The sequence below is a fragment of the Emys orbicularis genome, chromosome 18 (genome assembly GCF_028017835.1).
Source record: "Emys orbicularis isolate rEmyOrb1 chromosome 18, rEmyOrb1.hap1, whole genome shotgun sequence".
In the NCBI taxonomy this organism is placed as follows: Eukaryota; Metazoa; Chordata; order Testudines; family Emydidae; genus Emys; species Emys orbicularis.
The window spans coordinates 8,455,151-8,468,153 of record NC_088700.1 but is presented as its reverse complement, the minus strand read 5'-3'; the positions used below and the strand labels follow the sequence as shown (position 1 = coordinate 8,468,153).

The 13,003-nt window shown below is 49.2% G+C and overlaps 1 protein-coding gene across 1 annotated transcript in view; it reads left to right on the top strand.

Moving 5' to 3' along the window:
* RXRA (retinoid X receptor alpha) overlaps window positions 1-13,003 on the top strand; it is a 71,035-nt gene that overhangs the window by 6,913 nt on the left and 51,119 nt on the right. The window contains exons 2-3 of the mRNA XM_065418718.1: window positions 4,720-4,870; window positions 7,085-7,264. Coding sequence (XP_065274790.1) covers window positions 4,720-4,870; window positions 7,085-7,264 — 331 coding nt within the window. The remainder of the gene's footprint in view (window positions 1-4,719; window positions 4,871-7,084; window positions 7,265-13,003) is intronic.

Here is a 13,003-nt window from a genome sequence, read left to right as displayed (position 1 = left end):
CGCTGAGGCTGTGACATCTGTGTGGCAAAGTGGTAGCTCTAAAGTCCTAGGCATACAGGGGTTTTACTCCATAAAAAATGTCAGCGTCTGAGTTTCGTGTGTCCATCCCAGTTAATCCCATGGAAATCTGTCTGTGTGTCCATCCCTTTGATGTCTTTCCATCTGTCTATTATCCGTTTAGGGGGTTTAGCCCGTACTCATCACCATGGTAACTGAATGCCATTCAAGATTCTCGTATATCTCAGACGAACCTGTGGATCCTCCGTACAGATGTTCATATATTCTTATGTCCTTACCTCAGAGGACGGGGCCCAGAGGCCCTAAGGACCTGTCATTTCCTCAGCAAACCAGGCAGGGCTTTTGGGTGAGGTAGGGAGGAGAATTAAAACTCTCTCTTGCGGGTGGATTTACCTTGCTCCTTTCGGTGGTTATTAATCATCTGACAGACACGCTCCCTTGGATCACAGATGTGCAGCGTTAAAGGCCAGAAGGGACCATTGTCATCATCTAGTCAGACCTCCTGCATAACACAGACCATAGGTCCTCCCTGGATTAATTCCTGCTTGAAATCCAATAGCAGTGGTTGAGCTACAGCATATCTTTTAAGAAAAACAAAACATCCCCTCTTGATTTAAGTATTTCTAGGGACAGAGAATCCATCATAACCCTTGGTACGCTCTTCCAATGGTTAATTATCCTCACTGTTAAAAATGTACATCTTACTTCTATTCTTAATTTGTCTAGCTTCAATTTCCAGCCATTGGGTCTCATTAGACATTTGTCTACTAAACTGAAGAACCTCTATTACTAAATTTCTTTTCCTCACGTAGGTACTTCTAGACGCCTCAAGTCACCCGTTAGCTTTCTATTTGGTAAGCAAAATAGATTGAGCTCCTTCAACCTATCACTAGCAGGCCTGCTTTCCAGTCCTTTCATCATTCTCATGGCTCGTCTCTGAACCCCCTCCAATTTATCGATAGCCTTCTTGAAGTGTGGACACCAGGTGTGAACACCAGTACTCCAGTGTGAATGAAACCATCCGACTTACCTTTTTAAGCCAGTGCATGTCTCTAGAGAGGGAGCGGATGGTTTTGCTTTAATGGAAGAAATGCAGAGAGGGCAGAAATATCATGAGAACCCCAGTGTTCTCCATTCTTGCATCTATTGCAAGGCTGGGAGAAGTCCTCGTGTATTAGATAACATACTAAGGGCCAAATTCTACACTCAGGGATTCTGGGGTGAGTCTGAAGTAATTCTATTGACTTTAGCAGCTTTTCCTTGGGTTGACACTCAAGAAAGTGAGAGCAGAATTTGACTGTAAGACCACATGTCTTGATCCAAAGCCCATTGAAGCTGACGGAGAGACTCCCATTGACTGGAATGGCCTTTGGATCAGGTTCATAATGCTTGAACAGAATCTGAACGGTCATCTGTGTCTTGGGGGTGGAGGGCTGTGTGGTGCTTTCCCAGCACAGTGGATGGAAAAGCCACGGGCTGTGCATCACGCCAGGCATTTGGTCAGCCTGATAAGAGCGGGAATCCGCCCTTCCTCTCTCACCACGTACTCTCTCGTCACTTTGGTCCCTTCTGAGACGATGACATATTTACATTCCCCCCTCCCCTCCGCACGCCATGCTGGTTGCTAAGATCCTCATGCGCCAGGGACTCAAGAGCAGAGCAGTTCATAGCAAGAATGAATGAATGAGAGGCCAGGCAAAATATCTGCAGCGAAAGGGATTCTGTGGTGGTGCGGCAGGGGTTGGTTTTTCAGATGTAAGTTGCCTAATTCCCGCTGGTGTTTGTGACACACACACAGCCTGGAGAGCTTTGTTTCCTTCATGATGGAATTTTGCACAAAATGTTTTTGCCACCGAGATGATTGTTAAGAACAGAAGACGACTTTGGTGCATGAGGTCCCTAGTGCTCATAACAGCAAGGATGGACCAGCGGTTAGGGTGCTAGACTGGAACTTGGAAGACTGGGGATCAGTTCCCTGTGCTGTTGTAGACTTCTTGTGTGGCCTTGGGCAAGTCACTTAGGGCAGTGGTTCTCAACCTTTTCTCACTTGTGGACCCCTACAAAATTTCAAATGGAGGTGCGGCCCCTTTTAGAAATCTTAGCCATAGTGGGCATCCGCAGACCACAGGCTGAGAACCACTGATTTAGGGTATGTCCACATCCTGGGCACCTACTTGGCAGCTAGCCTGTGGCCACACGGCTATTTTTAGGCACTAGCTCAATCAAAGCTAACATGTATACATCTACCTGAGCTGGGAATTATATCTCCCTGCTGCTGTGTAGACAGACCCTCCATCTCTCTGTGCCTCAGTTCCACATTTGGACAATGGGGATAATGGCACTGCTCCGCCTTGCAGGGCTGATGTGAGGAGAAGTACATTAAAGATTGTGAATTACTGTGGTGATGAGGCCCATATAAGTACCTATGATAGATAGATAGATGGATAGAGGGGGTGTATGGAGGTAGATAGATAGATAGATAGAATGGAGGAGGATAGGAGTGACGGTGCTTTCATCTCATTCTGTCTACTGCAAAATAATTCCAAATCACCAAAGTCACATGGTCTGCTGGATTAAATATCATACTTTACATCTCTGAGTTCTGTTCCCACCTCTGCCCCGTACTGAGACTTCATAATACTTTCCATGTAACTAACACTTCGCAAGGGATACCTACTATGATGCTAATGGTTGACGTGTTTGATGCTATACATCTGGGGAGCTACTTAAACCTCTCTAACCCTTTCTGACTGACCCTGCTGGGGATGGAGTAAGTAGAAGAAAGGGGACAAGGAAGAGAGAAGTCAAGGGGATTTGCGGAGGGAACATAAGAAAAAATTGAGGCGAGGGGCCCTACACAACCCCAGATCCTTAATTCCAGCCCTCCAGCATCTGTGACCTGTAGCCATTCCCTAAGTATCTTTCCCTTCGAGAGATAACACTAGAAGATGGTCTATAAATTCCAGGGTCTAAAGCAGCCAGACTGTGGTGTCCTGGTCTTCATCATCCATGCAGGCAATCTCAGCCGGGGTGCTCCCACATATAATCACTGCAAATCATTTTCTCTGTTCTGCGTCCTGAGGCGGCATTAGGGGGAATCTTCCTAACACATTTAGATAAGGGCTCTCCTGCGGAGGTGGGCGGAAATTTGGCAGCAGGAAAGGAATTTGCCTGCCCATTAAATCAACCGGCAACAGTGGTTTATGGGACTAGCTTATTAGACAGTGGTGTCAGCTCTTACTGCTTCCCTGGCGTTATGGAAGGATTAGTTGGACCCCCGGCCCCTTCCCCTTGTTGTAACATGAAGCCAGTGATCTGCATATTCAAGAGGCATGATTTTATCCTGCTGCAGGGGTGAGTTGCCCTTGTCAGCTGATTACGGTGGGCTTGGATGTTTGCTGCTCGCTCTTTTTCCAGGGCAGTGGATTAGTGATCTCTGGAGATCTGTGTTCAAATCTTTGTCTTGGCTCATAAGATACTGGGTATTTCAAGCTAGCATCGTGCCTACTAAGGACATTTTCAATGTCACACCCGATTTGGTGCAACCATTCGGTTTGGCACAGTTGTCAGGGTGGGATAACAGAGTCAGCTCCGAGGTTAGTGAGGCCCCATCTGGCTCCTTCCCCAGCTGTGAATGGTGCCCAGATCATCACATTGGTTGAGTGTGTAATTGCAAGAACTTTGCCTAGGTTGTGGCCCCTATGAGGAGAGCCCTGCAAATCCGTTTCATATCCGCAGATAGTAGAGCGGATGCGGATACAACCACGCAGGGCTCTACCCATAGGTCTCAGCCTCTGGGGGATGACTCCCCCCCACGGGCTCAGCCCTGCAGGGCCCCTCACCCGCTGACTCCACAGCTTGGGGGCTGCTGGGCCCTGCCTGCAGGGGTGGCGTGGCGGCTGCTGCTGGCTGCATTGCGAGCGGTGGGGTCTTGAGGCTACAGCCGGGATCCTGGCCGGCCAGGGGGCGATGCCCGAAGGGACCAGCCCACACCCTGGGCTCTTTTTTCGGGTTTCTGGATGGCTCTCTCCCACCCTCGTTCTCAGAGTAGATGGAATCATCTGCAGCAGCCAGGTGTTCTCAGCTTCCTATGGCTGTCGGTAGGGCTCTAGTATAGGGCAGCCACGTGGTCTAATGGATAGCGCCGGCGGCGCCTGGCCCATGGCGTCCGGCTCAGGCTGCCCGGGGGGCGCAGTGCGCTTGGGGCCAGCAGCCAACAGCCATGGCTGGAGTCGGGGCTGTCCAGCACCTGCTTGCCACGCCACTCCCCGTCCAGCAGCTCGGGCCCCTCGGGCAGCGCCAGCGTCCCTACCATGGCTCGCCCTGGCTGCACACCCAGCCCACCGGCCACTAGGCAGCAGAGCCTGCCCCCGGCCACGGTGATTGGAGCGGGCGCCCCACCTCTCCACTGATGCATCATGCGCTGCTGCTGCTAGCGGGTCCCTTCGCTCGCAAGGATCAGATTCATAACCCTCCCTCCACTTCCAGGAATGAATGCGGATCCCACTCTGGAGAGCATGACTTTGCCCATTCTCTGCAGATTAACTGAGGGCACCCTGAGTGGCATTTGGAGACACCTGAGCTCAGGGTGAGGGGCAAGACCCGAGTGGGAGGATGCCACATTTATGTACAGCACCCCCCTAGCTTGCCTTTATCCTGTGCTCGATGATAACCACGTCCCCTGTGTTTCCCTCCGCACAGCTCAATTCTCCGATGAACCCCATCAGCAGCACAGAAGACATTAAACCACCCTTGGGACTCAATGGAGTTCTTAAAGTGCCAGCGCACCCCTCAGGAACCATGGCCTCCTTCACCAAGCACATATGCGCCATCTGTGGGGACAGATCTTCAGGTAAAACCCCCCAGATGGCAAGTGGGGGAGGGGATCGGGGAGGTGGACCTTGATGGAAGGCGAATCCCCTTTCCTGGTCTTTATTTGTCCAGCAGGAGCATCCACATGCCTTAGCTTCCTGGGCCAAGGCAATGCAACGCCTTGGTTTTACCTGGCTTCTCTCCCCACCTGTGTCCTGCCTTCCTGCCTTGGAGAGAATATGCAGCATGTAAACCCACCCATCAGGGCACAAAGAGGGGGGAGGGATAGCTCGGTGGTTTGAGCATTGGCCTGCTAAACCCAGGGTTGTGAGTTCAATCCTTGAGGGGGCCATTTAGGGAACTGGGGTAAAAATTTGTCTGGGGATTAGTCCTGCTTTGAGTAGGGAGTTGGACTAGATGACCTCTTGAGGTCCCTTCCAACCCTGATATTCTATGAATGGTCTTGTGACCCAGCTACTGGGAGCAATCACTTTAAAGACATCCCCCAGCTTCTGAAGGTGCCAGAGGAAGAGATAAGACAAGTGCAGCCACCGGGGGAAACCTTTTGCTCTTCCATGCCAAGTGCTCGGGGCCATCCTAAACCTTAACCTCCGACCGTCTCCTTCCCCTGCACCTGGAGATTGATGGCCAAACAGCCGGGGCTGGAGCAGCAAAAACGGAACCTCGGGAAAATGCGGCGGGGGGAGGGAATGATCCCATTTATCAGCCCTACCTTCACCCCTTTTGCGGCTATGCCGGAGGGGGTTGGATTTAATTGAGTGGCAGGGCTGTGCGGAATATCCTTAACCACAGCTGAAAACAAACCAAAGCCAGCTTTGGTTTGAGGGTGCCCTTGCCCCCTCTCTGCTCAGAGCAGGTTCACTCAGAGGGAGACTCGGCTTGCAGACCACCCCTCTGCTTAGCCGCTGGCTGCATCATTATATATTGGAAATTGGCTACCACTGGAGCAGTGTAGCTCCTCCTTCGACCGTAGCCTTTTTATCCCCTATCCTTCCTTCTCCCGCATCCTTTAATGCCGTGATGACCTTCTCAGAGAGTACCAGATAAAAGAGACACTTCAGATTGATTATCCCCACTCTGTAAAATAACATGTGGTAATTCCCTTTGTTCGCATGTCATTTTAACTCTTATCACAGTGGGCTCCCTGCTTGTCTTTCTCTCCAGGCAAATTTTGCTCTCTCTTATGCCCACGTGACTATATAGGAGAAGGTGGCCTGGATGTGTAACTCAGAGCAAACTTCAGTACATAATGTCTATCAGTAAAATTTCCGTAAAACTTCTGACTCCATTCCCAAGCGATGCTCTATGGCCTACGAGTGATCCCTGCATGGGGTCTTCCCTGGGGACGTGCCCAGAATGACACCTCTCAAGAGCCACCCACTGAGGAAAGAGGGGAGCTCTCGCAAGGTTGTACACACAGTGAACATGTTGGAGAATAACCATGCCAACTCAGTCCCATCTGTGGAGGGGCTGCCGAAGGGGACGTTTGTTCTCACATAGATTACTGTGTGTGGGGGGACATCTTCTCAGCAATGAGCAGCCGTGTGGATTGTTCATTTCTTATGCGACCCCAAATGCCACGGACAAAGAGAAAAGGGGCCGTTTGTCACAAATAACACTAGCCCATTGGCTCCTGTGTCCACAATGTGAGCAGAGAGGTCAAGGGCTGAAAGAGTCTTGGAGACAGCAACTACTCTCTGGTCCCTTGTCTTCACTTGGAAATTAGGTTGTGTTAGAACAGGACTGTGGCTCATGATGTTAAACATGATTTGCAGCCCGTTTGGACAGGGACATCTTGTCATCTGGTTGTGGCAAGGCCTGTACTTCCAGTTGGGTTTGACCCACGACCAGGGGACATGATGGTAAACATGATGGTTGAGGCAGGTTGCCAGGGCAACGTGGGGGAAGCTTGCCTGGATGTTGTACCTATTCTGTGGATGAATAAAGAGTGGTCAGGACCTTGTCCAGACAGGGATGTCTAGGCTGAGCTAGCTAGCTTGATCACATTAAACAGTGTAAAACCCTAGGAGACAAAGCAATTGTATATTAGCACACACTAAGATAAAGCCTGACCCCCGCCCCCTTCAAATCCTAAGCTAGACAAGGCCTCAGGTAATTAAAAAACCCAGAGGAGAAATAGTAAGAGGGCTGGGGGGGTGGGTAGGTGACCTGTTTGTTGCTCAGTGGGTCTGCATGATTTCTGTGTTTCTTCATCCCCCTCGATCCCCTGCAGGTAAACATTACGGGGTGTACAGCTGCGAGGGCTGCAAAGGTTTCTTCAAGCGCACGGTGCGGAAGGACCTCACCTACACCTGCCGCGACAATAAGGATTGCTTGATTGACAAGCGCCAGCGGAACCGGTGCCAGTACTGCCGGTATCAGAAGTGTCTGGCTATGGGCATGAAGCGAGAAGGTAAGGCAGACAGTGCAGTGACCTCCCTTAAGCACGCAGGCATGGTGCAGTGGACCCGGCGGGTGCTCAGGTACACTCCTTCTGTAGGAGGCTCCCTCCTGTTTCGAGCCCTGCAACGTAACATGCACCAAACCTGCATTTCGCCCCTTTTGTTGCTGGGTGTGAATGCAGCCAGGAATATATGTCAATGATCTCACTATGGAATCGCTGCTCCTGGGTCCTAACCATGCTGTTTGCTGCTACGTAAAGGGTGGATTTTTCTCCCCTGTGCATGTCTCTCTTGCGTATATTCTATGCTTGCTCGACAGTGACCAGTAGCAAGGTGCAAGGCCATGGAGGAATCAGGCCAGATGTGTATCTGAGAGGAAGTTGTTGCCCTGAGTAACTCACTTAGTTCCTTCACCAGCAATAGAATGTGTCTGAACAGCTTCCATTGTCAGAGTGCTGCTTTTATTTCTCATAAGGAGCAGCATGCACATCAGATTCTTCTGGCTACCCAGGCCTAAGCAAGGTTACACTCTGTGGTATGATATTACTGGGTGGGAATCTGCCCAAGCAAAGCTCCGAAGGTGCAGGCATGGTGTTGGTTTCAAAGGGGTGACGCAAAACGAGAGCAGGAAGCAGCAGATGCTATTGGCCAGGGGCATGGAGGAAGGCAACAGGAAAGCCCATATCAAGGGGTGAATGCGGGGCTAGCATTTTAGGTACAAGGCTCTTGGATTAAATATATGCTGGGTGACAAGCACTGTAAGCTGATCTGGCCCATCCTTTTACAGATAACCTGATCTGAAATGATATTAAATCCTGGGAAATTGGTGTCGATTATTAAACGGGACACTGTCAAGATACAAATTGTGTGTTTAATAAAATGCTTTCCCTGTAGCACTTTAGATTAGTAAAACGGAAAGAATGTTATCAGCCTAATTTATTCCTCATGGTGCTGTTAATTGGTATTTTGCACTTCACTAGCCTGAACTAGACTGGTTAGTTTCATTTTCTCTTTATAGTCACTTTTACTTTTGATTCGCATGAACTTGCCCTGTGCTGTTGTGTTTGGGTTTCCAGTATTGTAGGAAAATAGTTGAAACTCTGTTTTTCCCATGAGGAAGAATAATCATGACCATTTTTTTTTTTTAGTTTTTGTAAAAATTTCCCCCCTCCTGAAATTTAATTTTGGACCTGAATGACTTGACAATGGCTCGTTAATGCTGCATTGGTCGGTGTGTGCTTATGACTTGAGAGCGACTATGTGACTAATCCTCCATTGGTATCACTCCAGTTACTGATATCTGCACTCATTACATCTTCTGAGTCACATCTGCTGTGCTGACTGGCACATAAATCCGCTTCTTTACTGCTCTCTGTTCTGCGGAGTCACAATAGTCGTGGGAGAGCAAAGCTGCAGGATGTGTCTCTTTGAAGAGCAGTTAGTCTTGTCTGGAGCGTTAACTAAATAGGGCAGCGCTGAAGCTGTCTCTAGTGTTTAACAAACCCTGACATGCTTGATTTACGGGGTCATATAAGGACCCACACATGCAGATTCTTCAAATGTCAAAGCCATCTCTGCTTGGGATGCTTTGGAGTTCCAAAGGCAACTGATTAAAAGGGCATTTGGATGGGGTTAGGGGGAAAGGGTTAGCTCTCCTGAGAGAGCAAACTGCAGAGTACTGAATTCCTAAAGGGAACCTTCCTCACCCCAGCAAACTCAACCCTGGGTGTCCGGAGTAGAGATTTCTGGAGGGGAGTGTACTATGTTTTGCACCGAGGAGGGCTGGAAACTCTGGCAGATGTTCTGGGTTTTATACAAGGACTTTTTTTTATCACGGGGTAACCATGTATAAGATATACATATATGGTCTTAATCAGACACAGACTGTACCTCCGATATGTTTCAGACATGAATCAGAGAGTGAGTGAGTGTGTGTGTGTGTGTGTGTGTGTCCCAGAGCATTTTGTTTAGGGCGCTATAGTTTTAACAGGAATGTTAGAAATCTGAGCATCCCTCTCTACGCTAGCAACAAGTCTGCATCTTCCCCATGTCGGGCAGCGGCAGAAAGGGTGCGAGTCACATTTGTTTTCTTGTTTAAGGGTCAGGGATTTTACGGCTGGCTCTGCAAACAGATGACAGCCCTCCCTCACAGTCAGACAAGAGGGCTCTACCTTTCAAAGGTAAAGCCAACTTTGAGGCTGGTTTCCTGAGCTTCCCCCAATGTCCCCTGGGGATGCTGACTTGACTGCACAGTAGGTGCGCTCCTGATAGACAACAGAGAGAAGGAGAGAGCACGCGATGTCCTGAATCAACCCTGTCTCTCCCAGGTGGAAGAGACCGAGCGCTGGGATGTGGGCAGATAGACAAAGCCACACGCTGGTGCGAAGAAAGCAAAACCGACAGGGGATATGGACAGAAAGGAGAAGAGGGTGGAAAGTCTTTGGACTTCAGGTGAAAATGCACTAGTGCTGCTGGCTGTGGGCAGTGCCAGGTATCTGGAGTGAGGCAGGGATTGGACTCAGGAGGACTGGTTGTTATTGGAGTTACATCTCAGCAGTGGCTGTAAAGAGCGTCTTAGGGTACGTCTACACAGCAAAAAAAACCAACCTGCAGCAGAATGTCCCAGAGCCTGGGTCAACTGACTTGGGCTTGCAGAGCTCACGCTGCAGGGCTAGAAACTGCAGTGTAGACATTTGGGCTCAGGCTGGAACTCTGACTCCCAACACCCTGACCCCTCCCTGGGTTTCAGAGCCCGGACAATGACAGTGCTATTTTTAGCCCCGCAGCGTGAGCCCCAGTCAGTTTGACCTGGGCTCTGAGACTCACTGCCGTGGGGTTTTTTTGGCCATGTAGACGTGCCCTCCTTAAAAGCGTGTTGTGGCTTAGACTCTACAGGCGCTGTGTGAGGTGCTCGCAAGGATGTGTGACCACTCAGTGCTCCTGCAAAACCAGCCTTTGTGTGTGAAAAGCACCGGAGGTAGCCAGGCTGGCGTCCGGCTGCAGGTGTTCGTTCTCTGCGGTGCTGCCAGCATAGGAAGACTCATCCCGAAGAACAAACCAACTCGCCTCTCCCTGTCACGCCTCCCCTCCATAGCCCCTTGCCCACCAAGATACTCACTGGTGCATATTTGCAATCTGTGCTGGCATGATCCTGGGCCTGTAAAGCTGTGAAGGAAACAGTCCTCAGAGGAAAGGCACAGCTGCCATGCCAGTGTGAACAGAGCGCTGTCAGATTGCATTAGCGGTAACTTAGGGGCGTTGCATTCTTTGCTGGATAAAAGTTGCTAGTCAGGAGGTCAACTCTATAACTTGTACTCACCGAATTGTTCCATTGCGAGAATAAAAGTGACTAACAAAGGCCAGCTCATCCACTGTATATTCAGCAATGGCACTTGCTTTTCAGCGGAGAGATGTGGGAACGTATTCATTTTTGTTTCAATTTGCAGTAAATGTAATGTCGACGGCTGGGATTGTCTATGGAGCCTGTTAAATTTCATTGGGAACTGGGCACCTAACTCCCCATGGCTCTTTAGAAAATCCAGGTTAATTTTATTTTTATTTGTCCTGAATCAAAATGGAGCCCAAAGGTTTTGGTTCTCATGCCCTTTGGGATCTGTTTTTCCCCTGGAAGTGTCCATTAATGTGAGAGGGTTACTTCCGGAATCGTCTGCTCTCCCTGAGATGGTGTCACAGGGCGAGCTGGGGCTGGAAAAGGGTTAAGGCCTCAGAGCTCTGGATGACGAGAGTGGGCACCGAGTATAAGAGGTGCTGTCCTCCGAGCAGGAAGGAGAATATACTGTGAAAGACCTGGTGCGGGGCGCTCTTGCAGTGGGCAGGTGCCTGGGTGGGGAAGGGCAGTGGCCGGGGGTCCGGATTGGGACTGGAGATGAGTGAACTGGGGCCCAGGAGGGGCTCAGTGGGTTCAGATCAGCAGGACGCCTCGCTAAGAGGAGCTTAGCACAGCCAGGGGACCTGGGCTGGGCTCCAGGAGAGTCGAGTGGAGGCAGGAACAGAAAAGGAATGGCTTGCGCCTGGGAAGGCTGAGGGACCTCTTTGTCCTGCTGTGTCTTAATAAACCTGGCCCCAAGAAGGGGAATGTTCCTTGAAATGTGGTTGTGTGGGCATCCATTAGCGAGTCAGAAGGTAAACCGAGGCAGCACCCAGTGGGGGTGGGGCATGCCGCTGTTGCAGATGGATTTAAGTGAAATGGTTTGATGCTCAAACAATGGACCCAGCTGCTTGCCCATGGTAATCTGTGGCTTTTCTCGTTTTCTTTCTGTTGGCTCTGCTGAACTGACATCCTGTAAATCAGGTGACTATTAAATTCCCACAATTATGGCAATTGCCCGGGCAGCGCCACTGTAAAATTATAGGTCCATTAATTAATTTCTAAACGGCAGTGGAATTCCCAAGGGAGTGCATACTGTATGCCAGCTGTGTGAGGACTCTATTAATTCATCTTGATTAACATTATCACAACGTATACCGAATGAATCCATAATAATCAGCCAATTATTTAAAAGTGTGACAGATGGGACCTTCATAACCCTAGAACTGAACTCACGCACTACTGGCAGACTGATCTTATAGTGCAGTGTGTATATTATGGAGGGCTAGGAGAAAGAGGAGAAAGTCTTTGTGTTTGGCATATGTGATTAGTAGACGTTCGGGGCCAGATCTTCAACTGAAGTGAATCAGCATAACAGAGTTCCATTGATTTCCATTGAACTATCCCAAGTTGCACCCAATGAGGATCTGACCCATAGTAAATAGCTATTTGGTGCCATGTTGATAACAGACCTGGATTCTGTTCTTGGCACTGCACTGTGGCTCAGTTGTCCTCTCTGTGAAATGGGAATAACAATACTCCTTTGTAAAGCATTTTGAAGTCTGTGGGTAAAAACTGTCTATAAATGAGCCATCCATCTGGCTCAGATATACAGTTCCAAGAAGCATCGTCTGCCCATTTTGGAGCGGTCTTTTCGCTTTTTTTATTCCTGAAAATAAGTTAGATACGGTTCTGGTTTTCAAAAGTTCATGGGTGCAGTTATGCATGCAAAGAGTACACATGCAATTATTGATCGAATTTGCTCATGCGGTTACTGCAATGGAGAGAGGGAATTGACCATTTGCATGTGAGATACACATCTGGCCATTTGCCCACATACGCATCAGTGACAATTTGCATATATCGGCGCAATAATTGTGCGCAAAGCAAATACATACGTATTTTCCACATGCAACTCTGAGCCTGCATCTTTGGGAATGAGGCCTTTGCTGTGACTTGGTTCCCTTCTACCCATTTCCCATCTGAGACCTCTTCCCAACTCACTTTTCCCATTGCTCATCTTACCTACCAGCACCACATTCCAACATCTGCTCTTCCTCACTGCATCTTCCTCCCTCATCTATTACCTGCTCATTGTGACTTGACATCATACTCAATATCTGATCTGTACAGTCCTGATATCTCTCTGATTACCCTCCTCTCCTCCTCAGCTCTAGTTTTGGCTGAAATTTTGGGCTGGTTTGTATGATCTAGCCCCATTTGTCCAGTCTCCTAATCTAAACAGCTACATCTTATTCACAATAAAGCCAGTGATATGGGCCTTAATTCCATTCAAAATATGTTGCTCCGGAGACCACATTTATGGCAACCGAAATAAATACTTGATTCCTGTCGCCCCAACAGTATTTATATGCCAGGGACGTGCGGTAAAACCCTCTTACCAAGATCTCTCGCTCTAACA